General features: G+C 39.9%; 1 protein-coding gene across 3 annotated transcripts in view; it reads right to left on the bottom strand.

Moving 5' to 3' along the window:
- Positions 1–24,539, bottom strand: part of LOC126292215 (zinc finger matrin-type protein CG9776-like) — a 231,839-nt gene that overhangs the window by 175,160 nt on the left and 32,140 nt on the right. For 2 of the 3 annotated variants that reach the window (XM_049986072.1, XM_049986074.1), the window contains one exon: positions 7,993–8,305. In XM_049986072.1, the coding sequence (XP_049842029.1) occupies positions 7,993–8,305 (313 nt within the window). The remainder of the gene's footprint in view (positions 1–7,992; positions 8,306–24,539) is intronic. The other variant, XM_049986073.1, reaches the window with a different exon arrangement.

The raw sequence follows: 24,539 nt of genomic DNA, 5'->3' as shown, positions 1-24,539 counted from the left end.
TACCCATACAATATCATCTCTGCTCAGAAACTCACTGCAAAACACAAATGGCAGAGACTAATATCTGTCCGCTGAGCGGAAGATAGGGAACAAACGCTCAAGAACTTTTGGTTTTAAAACAAGGTGCATTTTCATTTGAACAGAGTGGTTAACAAACAAAATTTTTCTTTTGATCTACTGAAAAACCGCAAGTGATTCATTACAGTAAGGGTCGCAATTGCCATCCGTGGCCTTATTTGACCTTTTTCTTTGAAGAAATTGTGAACAGTCCACAATAACTTTGTTACACAGCTCCTTGCTACTTCATTGTCCTTCAACATGCAGGAGTTCAATCAAGATGGCCACACATAGCAAATACTGTGTCACACTTCATAACATAAAGAGTGTTTTAACAGGCAGGTCATTTCTCTCAGATTTCCAGTTCGTTTCAATGATGGCCAATTTGCCCTCCCAACCCCCCCCCCCCCCCCCCCTCCCCAATAGTCAGATTTCAACCCACGTGACTTCTTCCTTTGGTGGTACTAAGGGACAGATTTCCCCCTGAAGTGTTCACATGATTTAATGAACCTCAGAAACATTATGTTTCAAGCTTGCAGTGAAATCACAGAATATAGTACTGTTTCTAAGTGCAGCAAGACGCACAACTGAGCCTAGTTTGTCAGTATACTTCTTAGAGGACAGTACACTCAAACACTGACAATTTTTAACAATTTTAACGGACAGAAAAGATCATCCAGCAGTTTTTATAAAGTCATTCCATGGCATGCCGTAAGAACAAAGGATTAGATTTGTCAGTCGATACATGCAACATGATGCTCTATTGTGCGCTGCCGAAGAAGAATATCTGTGGTACAGGTTTCTGAGAAAGCTTTCCTCAGAAAATGTTGGTAGAACAGTCTTAATTAAAGACTGCAAAAGGAAGGGAAAAAATCCTGAGTCTTTCATTGTCGTAACCAGAAATCTTTGCCTTTGTGTATTGAGAAAAGGGGATTCCTCAGGCTAATATTTTGCGTATGTTAAAAAGTGAATTGCCCATCACAATGAGAAATTGTTCACGGTAACACAAGACAACTAACAATTCTTATGTTTGTCAAATCATTAGATTTGCTCTCAGATGACAGGAAAGTCAATGAAGCAAATAGTCCAAGTGACATTTAGGCAACTGTGTCATGTAATGGAGGGGGTGACAAAATGGAAGGGCATCACAGTCACTATTCATGCCACAAGTACTTTAACCAGCACACAATGTCATTGTAGATTAATAACACTCAAAAATCTTACCAATGCAATCATGATCGAAAATTTATGGATTGCTGGTCACAGCCGAGCAGCCAAAACAATAGATCTGGACCAGTAGACAATGGGCATATCATCAGGAATCAGACAGTCGAGCACAGTATTTCCTGTAGCAAAACTTGTAAAATGAGAGAAGTATGTAAAGGTTAAGCTGAAATCAGCCACATTTAAAAGACCCGATGGGTTGGCTGCTGTGAATGTTGCGGGCATTCAATGGTAGTTAAATTTATTAAAATACGAGCAATGGAAGTTATTACAAAATGTTTTAGGTGCTGAGCTGATGGAATGTTCTAATGCTAGAGTGGAAAGCAGGCAAACAAAGCAAAGGCCTACACAGTAATCCACTTCACATGGTACATAATTGTCAAGATGCTGTCTGGTAGCTACTCGATGCCCGCGCACTACACAAGACAAATACTTGCGTACATGAGAGAGAAGATTGAGAGGAAGAGTTACAGAAGTTTTATGATGTCAAATATTTAACAAGCTATAAGTAATCACAAAAATACACAGCCTTCAGATACATGGGCATCTTACCGCTCAGTTACCAATCACTGGCAGTGCACAGACAAGCAAAATTTTTGAATGTATAAGATTTTTCTTTCAGGTTAATTGGATTGTTCGGGAGGGGACAAGATGGTGTACAACTGGTTCCACACAGTCGTGTGATCCTCCACTGTATAAATTCAAATAATTTGTGCCACAAATAATCCGTGCACACTAATTTTACGGGAGGTAGAAAAAAGGGCTTTAATTTGTGTTTCTGTGTGTATGTCATTCACTGTGTATACAGCTGTTTAAGAGCAGCTTCGAAAGGCCAATTTATACACATATCTATTGGTTACATGACCGATGTTGGGCCTCCAGGGATAACAACATAGCCAGTTCTCCATTTTTGTAACTTGTCTCACATTTCCTCAGTTGTAAGTCTGCGGAAGCTGTCCAGAACCAACACGTTACGTAAATTCAGTAATATACTAGGGTGATGTTGCCAAACATGCATCATCCAGTCAACCACAAGGTCATTCTCCATCCACCCTTCCAGATTTGCTCTCACCAATATGCCTTTCACTGATATTTTCCAAATAGTTTTCCTTTTAAATATCGTGAGATAGTTTGCTTTCATCCACTGCCACTTACGTACATCACGTACACCTTTGCTTTTCACTGCAACCAGTCGATATCATGATGCTAGATTCTCCTTTCGATTCACATTACCAATTTTCAATAATAATGAAAAATGTTCACAGCACAGATTTATCATGTAATAATGAAAATTCACATTTTCCCTTGTAATCGCCTGGAAGCTGACAAGCAGTGGTATCTTTCTGGATGAGCTTAACCCATTTCAATGGTAAAATAACGATAGCCAACCCTGGCTAGTTTTGAAACTGGCGATGCGTTGTTCTTTAGCTAAAGGCAATGCTTTGAGCTGGCAGATTTAACCAGTCACTATGCATCCATACTGTTGCTTCTCACCTACATGATCACATAGACTTTTTTCAAGGTCTAAACCCTTTGTTTTATGGCTGCAAAATGCCTGATGATTACCATTCATTTCTTGAAGCTGAGTTTTGTTTTTTCACCACTCACGAATACAACTCTCACGCACATTGTGCTTTCTTTCCGCTGCAAAGTTTCCAGTTTTCTCTACTTATTCAACAATTTTAAGTTTTTTAGCTGTGTATGAATGACGATAAGAACTAGTAGCTATAATCAGCAAGTTAACACACGGTAAAACTTCACCTGTAACATGCTGCTTACGCATCACAGACTAGCACTGCAACAATGGGATCTACTGTTGGAGTTGGGGCTTTACCAATCTTACTGCAATTATTCGGCACATCCCAGTTTTTCGTCTTTAAATTTGGGAAAAAATATGTGCTGACTATTTGTGTGTATATGATAAATCATGGCAGTGGAGTGGTTTATATGTGCTAGTCTGTTGTATGGAATCAGTGCACTAAGATGAGTCAATACAGAAATGTGTCATAAAGAAAGAAAGCAGCTATCACATTTGGGAGTGCCCATGACAACACTACAAACGAAGTTGCCCAACATCGACTACAACATGTTTAAGAGACGGTGTACTACTCACAGCTCTGTAATACGGCATAAAAATAGTGATCATAGTAAGATGTTAAATGACAGGGATTGGAGATTAGCATCACACCTCATCAATAACAATCGGTTTGAGACACAGCAGGATTTGCTGTTAGTGAATTCAGGTCCATCTCAACCAGTTTCTGAACAAACACTGTGAAATGAAAGGCATGCAAAGGACATGTGTATTTGGGTACCTCACAGAAGGCCATTGCTCACAACAGTGCATAAAGTTGCACATCTTCAACTAGCCAACTGTGGGGAGGAGAGAGAGGGTAAATATCAATCACTTACAATCAGTGGAAGAAATAACTGATGAGTTCAAAAGTACTACCAGTGGTCCACCTAGAAAAATGACTGTTATAGGGAAGTTAAGAACAATAGTGTACAATGGTCTAGCCGTTCATCGTGAACCATACATGTCTGTAGTCAATGCTAGGTGGTGCTTCATGTGGTGTAAAGAGGAAATGAGTTATTTGAAGTGATGAATCATATTATGCCTGGTAGCAATCTGAGGGAAGAGTCTGAATTCGGCAAATCCCTGTAGATCAGAGAATGTAGTGTTACGGTACAGGGGTGGTTTTCATAATTACAGTGTGTTCCCTATACTGTACTCAGAAAGAGCTAAATGCAGAAGAATAGGAGCACATTTTGCAGAATTGTGCACTATGTACAACAGAGAAGCAGTACAGAGGTGAGGGACTATTTGAATCATCATGAAAATGTGATGATGATGACGATGATAAAATCCCATACTCCATGACGGAGTGTAGGGGCACGATGCAGAAGACCCACACCGCCGTACTAGGCAAGGTCCTAGTGGAGGTGGTTTGCCATTGCCTTCCTCCGACCGTAATGGCGATGAGTGGTGGTGATGATGATGATTGATGATGATGATGAAGACGACACTACAACACCCAGTCATCTCGAGGCCGGAAAAATCCCTGACCCCGCCGGGTATCGAACCCAGGACCCCATGCTCGGGAAGCAAGAATGCTACTGCGAGACCATGAGCAGCAGGCCATGAAAATGTACCATGTCATAAAGTAGCTTCTGTGAGGCACTGGTTTGTGGACAATAACATCCCTGAAATGGACTGGCCCACCTGGAGTTCCAACCTGAGCCCAGTGGAACACCTTTGAGATGTGTTAGAACATCACTTTTGCTCCAGACCCCAGTGGTCAACATCCCTAACTTTGGCTCTTGAGGAAGAATGGTCTGTTGCTCCTCCACAGACACTGTGACGCCTCATACAAAGTGCCCCTGGCAGAGTCGAAGTCGGCAAAGGATGGACACACCTCACATTGACACCCACTAATAGGTGTCCAGATATTTCTAGTGTCTGATTCGTTCTTTCATAATCAACTGCTTTTGGCCAGAGAAATCTTCATAGTGAAAGCCCAGATGTAACACACAAATAACTTCTTTCGAATGACCTCGTATGGCAATCCCTTGGTTGATAGAGTGAAGTTTAAGGTTTCTGCACATAGCATTGTCAAACTTGCTACTGAGATTTTTCAATATCACGCAACACACAACAAGTAAAATATTAACTCTCATAACAAAGAAATGAAAACCAAAATCACAGCATCCAACCGATGATCATACAGGGCAGCAAACTGCCTGAACCTTATGCTTAGTGGAAATGGGAACTGCTACAGAGACGGAGGTGAAGATTTGGCAATAGCATGTGACTACAGACCTCGTGACACTGACAATGTGTTGTGTGTGTCCTACATGAGGCTAGCCCCACTATGTACTTGTCAATTTTGAACTGAAGGCGTTATTCTCACCATATGAAGAAAGGTAAATTTGTTGTAAATAGCTCAGAGTCAAGTAGTCTGAACAGATTTTAAACTTCAAGTTTGGGACCACAAGTAACTGTCTACTAGACACAACTGACACATTGGCTGTGGTGGTCAATTTTTTAACAAATAAGAACTTAAAAACTTCCTGGCAGATTAAAAGCATGTTCCGGATTGGAACTCAAACCTGGGACCTTTGCCTTGCACTCAAAAAACAATTCCCCAGGCTGTGGCTAGGCAATGTTTCTACAATACCCCCTTCTACCAGGAATATTAGTCCCACAATGTATGCAGGAGAATGTCTGTGAAGTTTGGAAGGCAGGAGATGAGGTATTAGTGGAAGTAAAGCTCTGAGGGTGGGCCGCGAGGTATGCTCAGACAGTTCGGTCAGTATAGCAGTTGTCCACATCAGGTAACTGCCAAGTTTTTGTTTTTGGTCCCAGTTTGGCACACAGTTGTAAACCTTTGCCTGCCCTGAAGGTACATCTAAATGCAGCTCCTTAAACGCTATTGTCATTTTTACATGTGTCATTCCATCAATCATCTCACAGCTGTGGGTGAGTTACTTCCATATCTCATTTAGTAAAAAAAAGATCAAGTATTTATGATTTAACATATGGGCCATTTGCACGGTATAAGTTGCAAAAACCTCATTTTGATATCTTGATCTGTTTATGAAATGTGACAGCTGATATTACCACACAATCCCACAATCCCTGACGCACAGGGACAGAAATGGATGTATCGTGTGCAAACATCTCTCAGATATAAAAACCAATAATTCGAGAATTAAATGAAATATTGTCCTGCTCTCAATTTTAAATAAAATTCTGAAATCTTATCTACATTTCATATACATGGCAACATAGAGCTAAAATCAACCATATGCATAGTTTACGCAGTGCATTTTTATCTATGCAAACTAACATTTTGTGCAACACTTTACTTAATCTGACTCTGCACAGTAGCTGTGACAAGCAATGAAAAGAAATTCATTTCCTTATCGAACAAAGGTTTCAGACTTTAAGATGTGCGAACTCAATTTTTTTCACCAAATAGTTTTCTTAAAACTGGATAATAAGTATTTCATAGCATCTGGAATATCACCTATCAGCACAGGTAGCAGCATTATGCAAGCAGTACAGCAACAACAAAGTTGTGCTCAGCAAGGTGTGCAGAGAACACGTGTTTAGGAATCAAAGCATTAATTTGCCAAGACGTTTAAAATTAGCACAAACTTTACTGAAGAACGAATTTCATTCTGGAAATAACAACTTACAAGGAGTGTGTCGAATTTACCCAAAAGCAACAAATACCGTATTTACTCAAATATAAGCTGTACTATTTTTCCAGTTTTTGTAATCCAAAAAAGCACCTGCAGCTAAGAATCGAGTGCAAAGCGGAAGTTCTGAAAAATGTTGGTAGGTGCCGCCACAACTAACTTCTGTCGTTGAATATATGTAGCACTTCGTAGGCACAAAGATAAATACTGGCACCAAAACCTCTGCATCAGTAAATAAATTTTAAAAAAAGGTGGAAGACGAGCTTTTTTTCCTCCACCCTGAGTTTCGAACACTGCGTTTTCATACATTATCCAACGAAGTAAATACAAATTCCGTATTGTTCATATTCAAATGTAGCAGCATTTCAATGCACTACGAAAATCTGACTGGCAAGTCTGTTTGGGATGTTTGTCAATATGGCCAACTCTACGTTCTGAATTTTTTCCCACCTGTGAGAAGAGATGGTTACTAATAGGTACTTTTATGAATTATGAATCACATGCAGTATTCTCTTCACGATAAGAATAATGCGAATATAAACATTTTGCCATGTATTCTTCCGTGTTTGCTGCTATCTCATTTAAATCCCGTCTGCCTAATAAACTACGAAACTAGTGAGAGACAACAGCAAGCTCGGAAGAATATACATATCGTGTCATGTTTATATTCGTATTATTCTTATGCCTAATAGTGATACAGTCAGAAATGAAGCATGGCAATTGACTAGATTTTTAAATCTAAGATGACTCTAATTTCTGTGCAGAATGTAATGTACAAAAGAGGTGCGTGCAAAGATTTGCAAGTGGAGAAAAATTTTCACAAAACTCTCATTCAGAACACCTTCTATCATACGCAGTCTATTGTCTCTCTCTCTTTTTTTTTTTTTGTTCCCCCCCCCCCCCCCTCCCCTAAGCGATGATAGCACGCAGAAAAGCAAGCCATACCATGAGCGGTGACAGGTCGTGCACATTCGTTATCAGAATGCTACAAACAATGCATGACACAGTACAGTAATGCATTTTCAGCTTAGAGTGACGTAGACACCTATAGCAAAGAAAACAGCAATTACCAGATCCAAGCAAAATAAGCAATCAATTCAAACCAGACGAAGCACGTTAAAAAGGAAGAGTACCAGTATAAATACAGACGGAGCGCCTGACGCATAGCAATGGCTAGCTGGTAAAGCTTAACTGCTAAGCTTACGAATTGAACCAAACTACCGTAGCTGTATCGTCATTCATTTGACCTAAATTGTGCCTCATATTACAATGGACCAACTTTGTTTTGTTTTGGAGGTGCAGCCTAAAACTTTTCTCTCTCTTTGAATTTCGAGTCTCCAATTTCAGGTGCAGCTTAGATTCGGGAAAAATGTTTTTCCTTGATTTCGAGTCTCATTTTTCAGGTGCGGCTTGGATTCAAGTGCGGCTTAGATTCCAGTAAATACAGTATTCTGTCAAATACCAATTTACTCTCACAACAAATTCTGTCAGCAAATGAAAACATACTCATAAACCTGCGACTGCCTGTAAGCCTGCGGCGAACGCCCGCCATCTTCAGCAAAGCTGTCTTCTCCACGTGGGTTACGTGCACTCCGCCCACCGGCACCTTTCTTCTGTCGAGGGGAGGGTGACCTCAGTCCAGGAGCATCTCCGTTGCGAGCAGCACGGCCCGGCTGGAAGTCCCACTTAGCTCTGGAGTCCTCAAAATTTCTTGAAGGCGGGGCATCCTCTTCGACCCACACGGAACGACTCATGTCACCACTGTCACCACCTTTGGACATGCGAACTTTCAGTACATGTTGATGTTCGGGCTTGTCATCTGTGGAACAAAACCAGTCATTGCATTTAGGTTATTAGACATCAGACCTATTACAGAAACATTAGGGATTATGAAAATGACTAACAGATATATAACAGTCTCTCTAGTTATCGCTAAGATCCACCGGTTGTACGGCTGCGAGTATAGCATTACATTATTCCTGTAGGAAAATAACTACCTCTCAAACAGTCAGCACAGTTTCAGGAAAGTCTACCTCTTTGAAACAAAGCTTATTTTGTTCACACACAATATCTTGCACATAGTAGATGTAAGTAATAAAAACAGGTACAGTCTGTGTTCTTCAATTTCTGAAAGATGTTCAGCACTGTATCATATTAGACCAATACAGTAGTATGGAGTATCGTTGCAGATACACAACTGGCTCAAAGGATATTTGACTAATAGGCAAGGATAGGAGGAAAATTTCATGAAAACAATAATGTGAAAAACAACATGAAATTGGGGATTTTTAATGAAATACTGTGCAAAAAAAAAATCATAAAACATCGAAAAATTTGTCATATTAGCAAATGAAAAAATGTTATAAAGCAGAGAAAGGCTGGTTGCCGATTTTTGTAACTGCTAGTTATTAAATGTTGAAATTCCATTTTGGCATCTTATTTCCTCAAGACTGAGATCTGTCTACAATCTTAAAATGAATGATAATTTCCTGCGTAGCTACAACGTGATGTCAAAATTAACACCAAAAGTTGCAAAAAAAGAACACTGAAATGGGAGGAGGGGAGAGGGGGGCGGGGGGGGGGGGGGGGGGAGAGACAACAAATATAATGAAAAAATTTGACCAGAAATGACGAAAAAACCGATTTAAGCAAGCAAAACCACTTAATTTCACAAAAACGGCAACATCGAATTTTGCAAAAAAAAAAGCGCAACACGAAACTTGGTAAAAATGTGACACTGAATTTGACAAAATAAGTAACACCACATTTGGCAAAAAGTATCACTGAATCTGGCAAAAAGATAACAATAAATCTGGCAAAAAGATAACAATGAATCTGGCAAAAAGATAACAATGAATCTGGCAAAAAGATAACAATGAATCTGGCAAAAAGATAACAATGAATCTGGAAAAAAGATAACAATGAATCTGGCAAAGATAGCAGCAACTCTGGAAAAAATAGCACCAAATTTAGCAAAAAATAACAGTGAATTTATTAAAAAAAACTGCAAAAATAATCCAAATTTTGCAGCAAATAACTGGCAAAAGAGAACACTGAAATGGTGGGGGGGGGAACCTCCAAATTTTGTAAACAAATATTTCTTAATTCACTGCAATAAACTACGCCAAAACTTTGCAAAAAATAAAATAAAGTAGAGAAAAATAACAGACAGCGAAATTAGCATAAAAACCCAAAATTGGCAAAAATGAACTTGATCAAAAAACAACACCCAATTTGGCAAAAGCAGGGACATTGAATTTGCCAACAATAGTTGACAAACATTGAATCTGGCAAAAAAAGGCAATACCAAATTTTGTAAAAAAGGTAACACCAAACCTGGCATAGAAAAACACTGGACCTGGCAAAAAAATAACAGCAAATTTGGCCATAAAATAAAACAATTTTTTCATGTCCCTATTAGCACGGCTCAGTATGTCATACTACAAAAATAAAAGTGACATAGGATGTGCCCCAAAGAAATGTCATAGCAAGCAGAAAAGAGGAAGTACGCTGTCTCGGTGCACGTTAACATAACTAGCATAGGACAGGTGGTATGCCAGCGAACTATGAGCAGCATTATCACTCGATATTCATTGTGGAACAATTCTGTTGAAATTGAATATGCTCATTTTGTGATTTTGTTTAAGCGAGGTGTTGTATGAGAATGTGAGCAGGTGTTGGTTGTGGGGAGGAAATGATTTAGGACTTCTAGCTACTCGCTCTTAAAAGAATGGAAGAAGAAAAAAAGGACCGTGTGTTTCTTTCCAGCCTGCACGTGAGATTACAGCTAAATGTTTCCTCTGACCTCCAAAAAACACTGTAAAATTCTTATAATAGATGAGAGAAATTCCACAAAAAGACAGAGATTTGACTCGTTAAAGTTTGGTATGTGATTCACATTTCACAGAGGAAATTATTCACAAAAGAGAAGTTGTGGCAGGGAAGATGGTGAACTAGGAGAGACTGCAGTGTGTGCCAATATTTCTTCCACCTAAGAGAATGGGCAGAATGAACTGGTGCTGGAACTAGAAGTTGTGCAATACGAAATAAGGTGAGAGCAGCCAAGGCTGAAATCAATCTACTGAAAAAAACAGTTCACAGCCGAATGTCATGTAATTCTTTAGGAATGTAAAAGCTGTAGTGTTTTATAGTTGTGAGTCCATGGAATAGTCCACAAGGGATATCATATCAACAACTCAATGGTTACACTTAACGCTTCTTTTCGTAACGACACTACATATAAAAACTCTGAGACTCACAAAATCTTAATGAAATTTAGATACATTCTCCCTGATAAAAGTACCCCTTTGCTTCTGAAAGATCTCTCCTGCTCCTAAGAGTAACTACTGAAAGTATCCTAAGAACATTTTCACACTTGTGGAAAGAGGATTCAGTTATGTACTGACAGCATAATTTAATGATGGAGGATGTAGATGAAGACGAAATGGGAGATACGATACTGCGTGAAGAGTTTGACAGAGCACTGAAAGACCTGAGTCGAAACAAGGCCCCCGGAGTAGACAACATTCCATTAGAACTACTGACGGCCTTGGGAGAGCCAGTCATGACAAAACTCTACCAGCTGGTGAGCAAGATGTATGAGACAGGCGAAATACCCTCAGACTTCAAGAAGAATATAATAATTCCAATCCCAAAGAAAGCAGGTGCTGACAGATGTGGAAATTACCGAACTATCAGTTTAATAAGCCACGGCTGCAAAATACTAACGCGAATTCTTTACAGACGAATGGAAAAACTGGTAGATGCAGACCTCGGGGAGGATCAGTTTGGATTCCGTCGAAATGTTGGAACACGTGAGGCAATACTGACCTTACGACTTATTTTAGAAGAAAGATTAAGAAAAGGCAAACCTACGTTTCTAGCATTTGTAGACTTAGAGAAAGCTTTTGACAATGTTGACTGGAATACTCTTTTTCAAATTCTAAAGGTGGCAGGGGTAAAATACAGGGAGCGAAAGGCTATTTATAATTTGTACAGAAACCAGATGGCAGTAATAAGAGTCGAGGGGCATGAAAGCGAAGCAGTGGTTGGGAAAGGAGTGAGACAGGGTTGTAGCCTCTCCCCGATGTTATTTAATCTGTATATTGAGCAAGCAGTAAAGGAAACAAAAGAAAAATTTGGAGTAGGTATTAAAATTCATGGAGACGAAGTAAAAACTTTGAGGTTCGCCGATGACATTGTAATTCTGTCAGAGACGGCAAAGGACTTGGAAGAGCAGTTGAACGGAATCTCCAGGGTTCTTCCAGGTATACAACCTTCTTTCATGATTCTTAAACCAAGTGTTAGCTATGATTAAGTTGTGCACTGTGCAAAATTCTACCAGGCGGCTTCCTCTTTCATTTCTTTTCCCCAATCCATATTCACCTACTACGTTTCCTTCTCTGCCTTTTCCTACTACCGAATTCCAGTCACCCATGACTATTAAATTTTCATCTCCCTTCATTATCTGAATAATTTATTTTATTTCATCATACATTTCTTCAATTTCTTCGTCATCTGCAGAGCTAGTTGGCATATAAACTTGTACTACTGTAGTAGGTGTGGGCTTCGTATCTATCTTGGCCACAATAATGCGTTCACTATGCTGTTTGTAGTAGCTTACCCGCATTCCTATTTTTCTATTCATTATTAAACCTACTCCTGCATTACCCCTTTTTGATTTTGTATTTATAACCCTGTAGTCACCTGACCAGAAGTCTTGTTCCTCCTGCCACCGAACTTCACTAATTCCCACTATATCTAACTTTAACCTATCCATTTCCCTTTTTAAATTTTCTAACCTACCTGCCCGATTAAGGGATCTCACATTCCACGCTCCGATCCCTAGAATGCCAGTTTTCTTTCTCCTGATAACGACATCCTCTTGAGTAGTCCCCGCCCGGAGATCCGAATGGGGGACTATTTTACCTCCGGAGTATTTTACCCAAGAGGACGCCATCATCATTTAATCGTACAGTAGAGCTGCATGCCCTCGGGAAAAATTACGGCCGTAGTTTCCCCTTGCTTTCAGCCGTTCGCAGTACCAGCACAGCAAGGCTATTTTGGTTATTGTTACAAGGCCAGATCAGTCAATCACCCAGACTGTTGCCCTTGCAACTACTAAAGAGGCTGCTGCCCCTCTTCAGGAACCACACATTTGTCTGGCCTCTCAACAGATAACCCTCCGTTGTGGTTGTACCTACGGTACGGCTATCTGTATCGCTGAGGCACGCAAGCCTCCCCACCAACGGCAAGGTCCATGGTCCATGGTCCATGGTCCATGGTTCATGGTTCATGGTGGGGATCATCAGTGTTATACATCCTCAATTTTCCTATGTACCTGTGAAACTGTTAATATATTCTAGCGGAAACTTAAAAATAAATGTGACACACACACACACACACACACACACACACACACACACACACACACACACACACACGGCTGTAGTTTCAGGCAACTGAAAGCACACCACAACTCACCACACCACAAACCAGGAGTGCGGTTTCAGCTGCCTGAGACTGCAGTCGTGTCGTGTCGTGTGTGTGTGTGTGTGTGTGTGTGTGTGTGTGTGTGTGTGTGTGTTCTACTGTTGATGAAAGCCTTACTGGCCAAAAGCTTTATTTGTGACAGTCTTTTTGTTGTGCCTATCTGGGACTCAGCATCTCCGCTATATGGTGAGTAGTAGCTTTCCCTATCACATATCCATCACACAGAATGCCTTCAAAATGCTGCCACAATAAACACCCACACACAATTTGGATTGCATTAAGTGTTCAGATTACCAATGTAGAATGCTGCGAAAGTCAGACATCCGACACTGCACAGACTTCCATGTGGACGACATAGTATGGCATACAGAAACAACTAAAAGAGTGTGGGTGGGTGGGTGGGTGGGAGCGCAAGTCACCAAGTCTGGGTGGAATCCCAGATTGGTTTTACAAAGAGTACTCTACAGCACTGGCCCCTTACTTAGCCCGCATTTACAGTGAATATCTCACCCAGTGCAAAGTCCCATGTGACTGGAAAAAAGCACAGGTGACTCCTGTATATATGAAGTCTAAAAGAACGGACCTGGTAAAAAATTTACAGACCCATATCTTTAACATTGGTTTGCTGCAGAATTCTTGAACAAATTCTTAGTTCAAATATAATAAATTTCCTTGAAACCAAAAAGCATCTGTCCACAAATAAGAACGGATTTACAATGTGTAGCTTGTGTGAAACTCAGCTTGTCCTTTTCTGAAAATATGCTGTGAACTATGGATGAAGGTCAACAGGTAGATCCCATGTACTGAAGGGTATCATCATTGAGTGGCTGTAGGAGGATGTAAGATGACTTGGACAAAATTTCTAGTTAGTGTGATGAATCACAGCTAGATGTAAATGAATAAAAATGTAAATTAATGGCGACGAGTGTGATAAACAAATCCATAATGTTTGGATACAGCACTAGTAGTGTCCTGCCTAACAAAGTCACATTGTTTAAATGCCTAAGTGTAACACTGCAAAGCAGTATGAAATGGAATGAGCATGTGAGAATTGTGGAAGTGAAGGAAAATGATTGACTTTGATTTATTGGCAGAATTTTAGGAAAGTAGTGTGGGGGTTCAACTATTAAGGAGACCAAATATCAGATGCTAGTGTGACCTACTCTCGAGTATTGCTCAAGTGTTTGTGATCTGCACCAGATCAAAGGAAGACATCGAAGCAATTAAGAGGCAGGCTGCTAAATTTGTTACTGGTAGGTCTGAACAACAAGCAAGCGTTACAGAGATGCTTCGGGAACTCTAAAGGGAATTCCTGGAGGGAAAGTAACATTCTTTTCAAGAAACACTACTGTTAAAATTTAGAGAACTGGCATTTGAAGCTTACTGCAGAACAATTCTACGGCTGTCAACATACATTTCGCAGAACGATCACGAAGATAAGATACAAGAAATTCGGGCTCATGTGGAGGCATATAGAAAAGTTTTTCCTTCACTCTATTTGTGAGTGGAACAGGAAAGGAAATGACTAATCATGCTAAGAGAGAATTTATGCCACGTTCCATAAGGTGGCTTGCAGAGCACATTTGTAGATGAAGATTTAGATGCAGATCGTGTGATGAACATTGTTCTAAGCTGGTCTTTCACTGCATTAAATGCCTGAGTTTCTTGGACAACAAATTTGGGGTGGGAGGGGTGGGGGAGGGGGAGTTCAAGTCTTCAAAAATGTCAAATTGTGACTGGGGAACTATCGAAACCAACGAGGAATCCCTCGACTGCAAGGTCGCAGTTTAATCTTTCGTAAGGATTATTTGAAAATGTTGCATTAACAATTATGAAGGAAACATAAGTTGCTAATGATTCACCATGTGCATAAGGAGGGTGACAGAGAATGAGTGTCTGGGAGATGCAGAGATCCACTTCACAAAATGGACATGACCGACATTCAAGAAATGTTAAAAAATAAACCACTGACATTGACAATGTTGAGTGTTTATGGAAAAAGTTCAAGGCAATCGTAAAATGCGTTTTAGACAGGTATGTGCCGAGTAAAATTGTGAGGGACGGGAAAAACCCACCGTGGTACAACAACAAAGTTAGGAAACTACTGCGAAAGCAAAGAGAGCTTCACTCCAAGTTTAAACGCAGCCAAAACCTCTCAGACAAACAGAAGCTAAACGATTTCAAAGTTAGCGTAAGGATGGCTATGCGTGAAGCGTTCAGTGAATTCGAAAGTAAAATTCTATGTACCGACTTGACAGAAAATCCTAGGAAGTTCTGGTCTTATGCTAAATCAGTAAGTGGCTCCAAACAGCATATCCAGACACTCCGGGATGATGATGGCATTGAAACAGAGGATGACACGCGTAAAGCTGAAATACTAAATTCCTTTTTCCAAAGCTGTTTCACAGAGGAAGACCGCACTGCGGTTCCTTCTCTAAATCCTCGCACAAACAAAAAAATGGCTAAGATCGAAATAAGTGTCCAAGGAATAGAAAAGCAACTGGAAACACTCAACAGAGGAAAGTCCACTGGACCTGACAGGATACCAATTCGATTCTACACAGAGTACGCGAAAGAACTTGCACCCCTTCTAACAGCCGTGTACGCCATGTCTCTAGAGGAACGGAAGATTCCAAATGATTGGAAAAGAGCACAGGTAGTCCCAGTCTTCAAGAAGGGTCGTCGAGCAGATGCGCAAAACTATAGACCTATATCTCTGACGTCGATTTGTTGTAGAATTTTAGAACATGTTTTTTGCTCGAGTATCATGTTGTTTTTGGAAACCCAGAATCTACTCTGTAGGAATGAACATGGATTCAGGAAACAGCGATCGTGTGCGACCCAACTCGCTTTATTTGTGCATGAGACCCAGAAAATATTAGATACAGGCTCCCAGGTAGATGCTATTTTTCTTGACTTCCGGAAGGCGTTCGATACAGTTCCGCACTGTCGCCTGATAAACAAAGTAAGAGCCTACGGAATATCAGATCAGCTGTGTGGCTGGATTGAAGAGTTTTTAGCAAACAGAACACAGCATATTGTTATCAATGGAGAGACGTCTACAGACGTTAAAGTAACCTCTGGTGTGCCACAGGGGAGTGTTATGGGACCATTGCTTTTCACAATATATATAAATGACCCAGTAGATAGTGTCGGGAGTTCCATGCGGCTTTTCGCGGATGATGCTGTAGTATACAGAGAAGTTGCTGCATTAGAAAATTGTAGCGAAATGCAGGAAGATCTGCAGCGGATAGGCACTTGGTGCAGGGAGTGGCAACTGACCCTTAACATAGACAAATTTAATGTATTGCGAATACATAGAAAGAAGGATCCTTTATTTTATAATTATATGATAGCGGAACAAACACTGGTAGCAGTTACTTCTGTAAAATATCTGGGAGTGTGTGTGAGGAACGATTTGAAGTGGAATGATCGAATAAAATTAATTCTTGGTAAGGCGGGTACCAGGTTGAGATTCATTGGGAGAGTCCTTAGAAAATGTAGTCCATCAAAAAAGGAGGTGTCTTACAAAACACTCGTTCGACCTATACTTGAGTATTGCTCATCAGTGTGAGATCCGTACCAGATCGGGTTGACGGAGGAGATAGAGAAGATCTAAAGAAGAGAGGCGCGTTTCATCACAGGTTTATTTGGTAACCGTGATAGTGTTACAGAGATGTTTAACAAACTTAAGTGGCACACTCTGCAAGAGAGGCGCTCTGCATCGCAGTGTAGCTTGCTCGTCAGGTTTCGAAAGGGTGCGTTTCTGGATGAGGCATCGAATATATTGCTTCCCCCTACTTAAACCTCCCGAGGAGATCACAAATGTAAAATTAGAGAGATTAGAGCGCGCACGGAGGCTTTCAGACAGTCGTTCTTCCCGCGAACCATACGAGACTGGAACAGGAAAGAGAGGTAATGACAGTGGCACGTAAAGTGCCCTCTGCCACACACCGTTGGGTGGCTTGCGGAGTATAAATGTAGATGTAGATTAACTTGCACAGTGAACACCAAATGAAAAATGGTGCGCCACAGTGATCACAAAGCTTGATATCATCAAGATCAAAGGCAAACTCTTTGGGAGTTACAAACTGGGCAGGATGTTCAGCTAGGTATCTACTCTTAAAGAATGCAGAATCATATTGGTGTAACGGGGTGAGGAGAACTAATGAAATGAAACCAAATGTGAAACAGTCCGTCATGGAGCTTACCATGAAGCTAGCTATCCTTTACACTGTAGCTGCAGATAGTGCAACTGTATGTTTTATAGGTATCGTGAAACAACAATCTGAGGCTGAATTTGTCCAGTGGTTCCAGGCAGTATGAACTGAGATGTCACACACTTTTCAGGAGAGAGAGTTTGCATTAAAGGAGTATGACTTTATATGCAGACCAGGAATCAAGAAAAAGAAGTTATTTTTAACCAGACATTGGCCAAAAGCAGTGCTCATACTACAATTCCAGTTCTCTTACACTCATTTTCCCACTCTTGCTTGCTGCGATGTAAATGTTCTCTGCTGTCCATGCAAGATCACACACACGAGAAAGAATCATAGGGGGCAGAGCACCTCCAACTTCTTGCAGCACAATACATCACTTTCCAGATAATTTACCATCCAGTCAGCATAATCATATAATAATGTGTTAAGACACTGATCATAATAGATTTTTATACAACTCTCCTAGTATCTCTAATTTCCGCAGTTTCTTTCGAATGTATTTCCTCTTCAAATCTCGAACGGCTGGAGTTGAAAACAAATTCCGTACTGAACGATGAACTAAGTTTGTTTATCTCATTTACAAATTTTCCGGCCAATTCTGAAGTTTGCTGATCATCATGAAGTTGATGCTTTGTTTGAAACTTAATTAACTTATGTCTTCCAATTCTGTAGCACTGTTTGAAGTTATGCAACCACCCACCTCTTTCCTTAAAATAACTGTAATCTATGTTGCGAACAATTTGATGCACATAATGTCACTATCATGCACATCCATTAAATTGTATTGAGGATCCTCAAAATGCACAAACACCAGTCAAAATCTGTTCTTCAGATGATCTACCACATATGCAATTATGTTTAGCACCCGCTCCTTAGGCAACCATTGTCCTTTACCACATTTCACTGGAGAAGGGATTTGTCGCTTCCTGCCCGACAAGGATCACGAATTACATGGCTCGACACATGGTTCAATATCACTTTCACTTGTTAAGCACATATTGTCATCATTGCACTCCTCATGCATACCCCCACAATCGAGCATATACGACACCACACATTCCACTTACACATCTTGTAGAGACGCTACTTATTTCTCACTCTGCAAAATTCTTTGGGTTCCTTTCCGATGAAATGTCAACTTCAGCAACTGTAGTTGTAGACATAATGCAGGGTTTGTTACGTTTATCATTGCCGTTCTTCTGCTTCTTATCGACACCAGTAGCACTGCTGCGAGTTACTGATCTACTAAGCATCAACTATGCTCTGTAGCCTCATGCTGTGCTCACCATAGGATACCCCAGTCCCACCTCCTGTCACCATTAGCAGCCAATGTTGTGGCTGCATGGTAGACAATTATGGCATGTTGAATGTCATAAATGTCACTGGCCTTGAGCGATTCACACTGGAGAAGTTCCTTCCAAGTGGCAACTGATCATCCCTGGGATAGTTTTATGAAACCTACACATTTCTTTAGGTAAACTATGTCCATGCACGAAAGGATGATCTGCGTATTGCAACTGCTGGAGTAATATGTGCTCACCTGAATCACAAGCCAAGCAACTATCTCATGTTAGAACCAGTGAGCTAGGGGAGTCAGCAGACATTCTCCTTCTACTTACTATGGAAATGTATTAGGACCAATAATGTCCTAAAATATCAACTAACTATTTATCAGGTAGAACACCAGCACTATTGGTTTGTTCCAAGACAATGCTGTTGTCTACAGCAAAGCACTGTTGTTGCTGATTGCAAACTAACTTGAAAAAATTGAACTTGCCATAATGTATAGCAGTTCTCTTTAAATGGAAAGAAATGCCCACAACAAAGATAAAGAACAGAATAGTGACCAACATGACATCCTGAGAGCCATGTCTTGACTTCAGAAAAGCACCTGAGACTCAATGCTACACCAATGCATGAAGCGAAATTTATGACTGGATTGAGGATTTCTAAGTAAGGAGGACATAACACATTATCTTGTATGGAGAGTCATTCACAGATACAGAAATAACTTCAGGTTTTTAGCAGGGACTGTCAGTGCTCATGTTGTGCATTACTGTCCTGGCAGACAAAGTGAAATCAGATGCCAGGATTGCAGATTATAGGAATAAAGTGCGTCCCATCAGACTGGGTCAAATATCTGAATGCCACACAAAAGTTAAAACAGTGTCAACAATAGAACTAGAAATTGTTATGTTAAAATTGAAAAACAAAAATTCTTCAGGTTGGAATGGAATACCCACAATAATTCTTAAATTTGTATGTAAAATAACGGAACACCCACTGCCTATGATGAATGTTACCCAAAGATGATAAAAGTATGCAGAAATAAAACCGCTTTCAAAAAAAGGGTCACATGAGAGGATATGCTAACTTATTATCCCACCTATCTTCTTCCAGTCCTGTCAAAAATATTCAAGGAGCTGCTGCCATCCAGATTCGAAGTTTTATTGAGAAACGTGATATTATTTTGAAAAAGAAATTTGGCTTCCAGAGTGGAAAATGCTCTATAGATGTAATTAACAAGTTTGTTGACAAGATTAGCACATTATTAGGCAATAAGAGTAGTCTTACAGTGGTCTTTCGTGAGTTCACAAAAGCCTCTGACCAGTGACAGATGCTGTGTAAGAGCACAAGAGCATGTACAGGTACACACCCTAACTTTTGAGAGGCCTACCTTGAGGGTTTATTGGTTATTTTTCCTTTGAATGCTGTTGAACATAATGCAGATGAGGTAATCTGAAACACAAGGCGCTAAAGCTACCACGCTATGCTGCAATGCTCCTCTAGACTCTGTGAAACCTGGCATCAGGGTCGCGAGCACATCTTCAGTTGTGCATGTTTTAAGGAGATTTCAGACTTGTGCGACTGGTGTGGTGTATTTGCTTTATGGGCCAAATACATATGGGTTTGATAAGCAACATGCAATGCTAGCCCTTACTACTCAACTACAAGTTTACATCAATGCCTCTAGGTGGCAGCACACTGCAACAGACATTTATCCCCATTCACTTGGTATAAATACCACTAGACAGTAGCACATTTCTCAGATATGCCAGTTCACTCACTATACAGTAAAATTAGATTAGACATCAGTATATGTTATGCTTATACTGATTAAAAAATCTATTTTGTGGGATTCTGAATGAGATACAGTATATTAAGCTTTGGATTTTATTGTACAGTGATACATTTGAGGTGCTGAAAACCACTAAGCACATCATCGTCAAATGCGAGACTATAGCATTTATTCATGCTCCTGAAAACTGTTGACCTTATGGTGGATCAGGTTTATCTGTACTATAGGTCAACATTCTACACATACATAAAAATTCATAAAAAGCTGTCTCACTGGTTTCTCTGATATTCACTTAAATGTTGGGTCAAAGATGGTATGCTTTTGGCACTTGTGGTTCCCAGCACCACATTTGTATTCTAGTCCAATGACCTCGTTGGTAGATAGTACTACTTGAATTTAATCATTTCCACAAATAGTAATTTGTGTTTGGAGCTGGTTGTTTAGTGGGCAAGAATCAGCTTTCCTGTGCAGTGTCAACATGAATTCCACTGAATTTGTTTCAGGTGCTAACAGAAAACTGCCAGGAAAAGTTAGTCACAAAGGAACTAGGGTCTCCCAGAGCAGATCCGTTGTCTGCAAGTGACGAAATCAAGTAAGTATGACTATACATGCACATTTAATAAAAAAAAAAAAATGTATAATAAGTGTAAGCTGTCGTGTGGGTGCAATGTAAGAATGTGAGATTTTCAGCATAGAAGTTAATTTGTTATCTAATACACATATTAGGGACCTTGTACATTTGTCAAAAACAAATAAATAAATAAATAAAATAATTAAAAACTTCCAGTTACACAAAAATGCAAAACAGTGAGGAGTGAGAACTTAAACGTCACTTTGTTCTTGCCATAAACTGTACTTAATTTTTAACAAAATTCTACAAAAACAATTATTTCTTTTTTCAGACAAGTTATGCTTATTATTATTCACAGCAGCTGAAGTTGTATAAACACATTGATAACCAAAACTGTTTTACAGCAGAAACTGCTATACAGCAGACACTACTGATTTCACACTTTCATATTTATTTGAATTTAAAAATTTGTGAACACCCAGAATGTATACATATGAGTTGCCACTGCCTCTGACACAATTTTATGCACTTCTTATCTACGAACTTGGCAGCTGTGGAATTTGGATAGTGTTTTACGAAGGCTTACCTCATATCTGTGCAACTGAAAACAAAGAATGACTGTCTCTGCAAATGCAGCAAACTGTTCTTCCAAATGGAAGACAAACACCTGGAGCCAACTGTACTGATTAAAAAGCAAGATAACTGACGATCCCATAAACACAGTTAAAGCTTAATCGTGATAAGTTAGCTAACTGGGAGTTTGACCACAGTTACCTCGATGAGTTACAATATTGTAACCTCCTTGCTATGTTTTACTTATGCAAGATTTTCATATTGTTTATGAAAAGTGGGTATTGTGACCCTGCCATGGAGACCAAAAAGAGAACAACAAATTTTTCAAAAACTGAACTTGACATTCTGGAGTTGGTTGGCCCTCACACAGCAACATTAGAGTGTAAAAAAACTGACAGTTCCAACTGACAGAGAAAAACTGGATGTCTGGGTAAATATAATGATACAGTTCAATTGCACTATAGGTACTATTAAATTTTATTTGATTTATGAATTGATAAAATTCTATTAGTAATGTAAATGAAAACCCATTTTCTCATGGTGCTTAGAGTAACATTGCAGTAACAAATCAAGATATACAGAATGCAAAGACAGGTTAAAGTGTACTTACAGTGTCAGCGGCAATTTTGTATGTGCTCATGTTGGCAATCAACAACATTAATTATTCATTTTATGAGCAACAAAAAACTATTTGCGTAACTTTAGTCGGCTTTTACAAAGAATATCGACAGCAATGAATATAATAGAGGGAAACATTCCACATGGGAAAATATATATAAAAACAAAGATGCTGTAACTTACCAAACAAAAGTGTTGGTATGTTGATAGAGACAATAAAAAAAACACACAAACACACACAACCAAATTTCAAGCTTTTGCAACCCAAGGTTGCTTCATCAGGAAAGAGGGAAGGAGAGGAAAGATGAAAGGACGTGGGTATTAAGGGAGAGGATAAAGACTCATCCCAATCCCGGGAGCGGAACGACTTACCTTAGGGGGGAAAAAAGGACAGGTATATGTGTGTGTGTGCGCCCCCCCCCCTACACACACACACACACACACACACACACACACACACACACACACACACACACGACCGCACATATACAGACACAGGCAGACATTTGTAAAGGCAAAGAGTTTGGGCAGAGATGTCAGTCGAGGCGGAAGTACAGAGGCAAAGATGTTGTTGAATGACACGTGAGGTACGAGCGGCAGCAACTTGAAATTAGCGGAGGTTGAGGCCTGGAGGGTAACAGGAAGAAAGAATACATTGAAGGGCAAGTTCCCATCTCCGGAGTTCTGATAGGTTGGTGTCAGTGGGAAGTATCCAGATAACCCAGACAGTGTAACACTGTGCCAAGATGTGCCATGCACCAAGGCATGTTTAGCCACAGGGTGATCCTCATTACCAACAAACACTATATGCCTGTGCCCATTCATGCGAAGTGGATGGCGGAAAGACACTCTTGGTGGAGTGGTGAGGATTTCATGAAGGATGGATCTCATTTCAGGGCAGGATTTGAGGAAGTCGTATCCCTGCTGGAGAGCCACATTCAGAGTCTGATCCAGTCCCAGAATGTATCCTGTCACAAGTGGGGCACTTTTGGGGTTCTTCTGTGGGAGGTTCTGGGTTTGAGGGGATGAGGAAGTGGCTCTAGCTATTTGCTTCTGTACCAGGTCGGGAGTGTAGTTGCAGGGATGAGTGAGAAAACATCCCTGTCAGTAGCATCAATGTAACAGATCACTTAGAAGCATGGTTTTAGCTCAATGGATTGAACCTGAACATCCTCCTCCGACCCTCCCCCCCCCCCCAAAAAAAGGCAGGTTGGTGCAGTTCAGAACAAAACAGCCAATATCCCAGGGAATTACAATAAGTCATAAAAATCAAAATCTAGAACAACTGAATTCTGTGACAGTTTTAGGATTAAACCTAGACAATAATTTAAATTGGAACAGACATGTTGAATCTATAGTAAAAAAATTACGCAGTTTTGCAATTGCTGTGTGAACATTACCTACTGACACTGACATGGATACAAGGAAAATTGCATACAGTAACTACTTCCAATCAATTATAAGGTACTGCATTGATTTTTAAGGAAATTTGAGCAACACAATTTGCATACAGAAACTACAGAAAAGAATCATTAGAAGCCAAGTGCTGAGTACCCAAGGAAATCATATCACCCTTTACTTAAAGAGTTTAGTTATTCTCCTCCTTTTACATAGCAATTTCAAATCACGCAAGGGAAACTGTTTTAATCACTTACTTAATAGGAGAGATAAAGATAGTTATGTGCTCCCTGCTTACGGTTTATACTTATATGCTCAGACTCCCCAGTATATGGGAATGAAATTTACAACAAACTAAAAGCCAAAAACATTCTGAATATGAAACTAGATTCAGTGGAAAAAATGGAGCTACATGGTATTTTACTTCAGCAATGCTACTACTAAGTTGAAGATTACAATGAAGGATGAAGTAAATATTTACGCAGGATGTAGTTTATCAATGTGTTTTCATAAAAAAGTTACATTAATGTTTAAAATCTGTTCTATGTTATTAACTTTAGTCTCATATCAGTGAAGTTGTATTAACCACTTTTGAAACATCTCCTGTACTCTAATCAAATGGTCAGCATCTGTATGTTATGGGATGAATAAATCATAATTCACATATTATTAATAACAATGTCAGACTTTCTGTACATGACACCGTTATCTATAATCGTGTAATATTAGAGAAAAGCTGCACAAGTATCAAGCAGATTTTGACGATATTACATAGTGCAAACATTGTTAACTTGCTTCAAATGTTCAGAAACGTGAAATTATGGTCTTCACAAAATACAAAAACTTAGCAGCCTGTGTCTACACTATCAGTGAGTTACAACTCGAAATGGAATGAACATAAGAGATTCTGTCATAGGGAAAGTAGGTGGCAAACTTCACTTCACTGGTGAGATACTTGGAGGTTGGTTGGTTGTTTTGGGGAAGGAGACCAGACAGCGAGGTCATTGGTCTCATCAGATTAGGGAAGGACGGGGAAGGAAGTCGGCTGTGCCCTTTGAAAGGAACCATCCTGGCATTTGCCTGGAGCGATTTAGGGAAATCA

This window comes from Schistocerca gregaria, chromosome 9 (assembly GCF_023897955.1).
Source record: "Schistocerca gregaria isolate iqSchGreg1 chromosome 9, iqSchGreg1.2, whole genome shotgun sequence".
Lineage (NCBI taxonomy): Eukaryota > Metazoa > Arthropoda > Insecta > Orthoptera > Acrididae > Schistocerca > Schistocerca gregaria.
The sequence above is the reverse complement of the archived record's forward strand: the minus strand, read 5'-3'. Positions and strand labels throughout refer to the sequence as shown.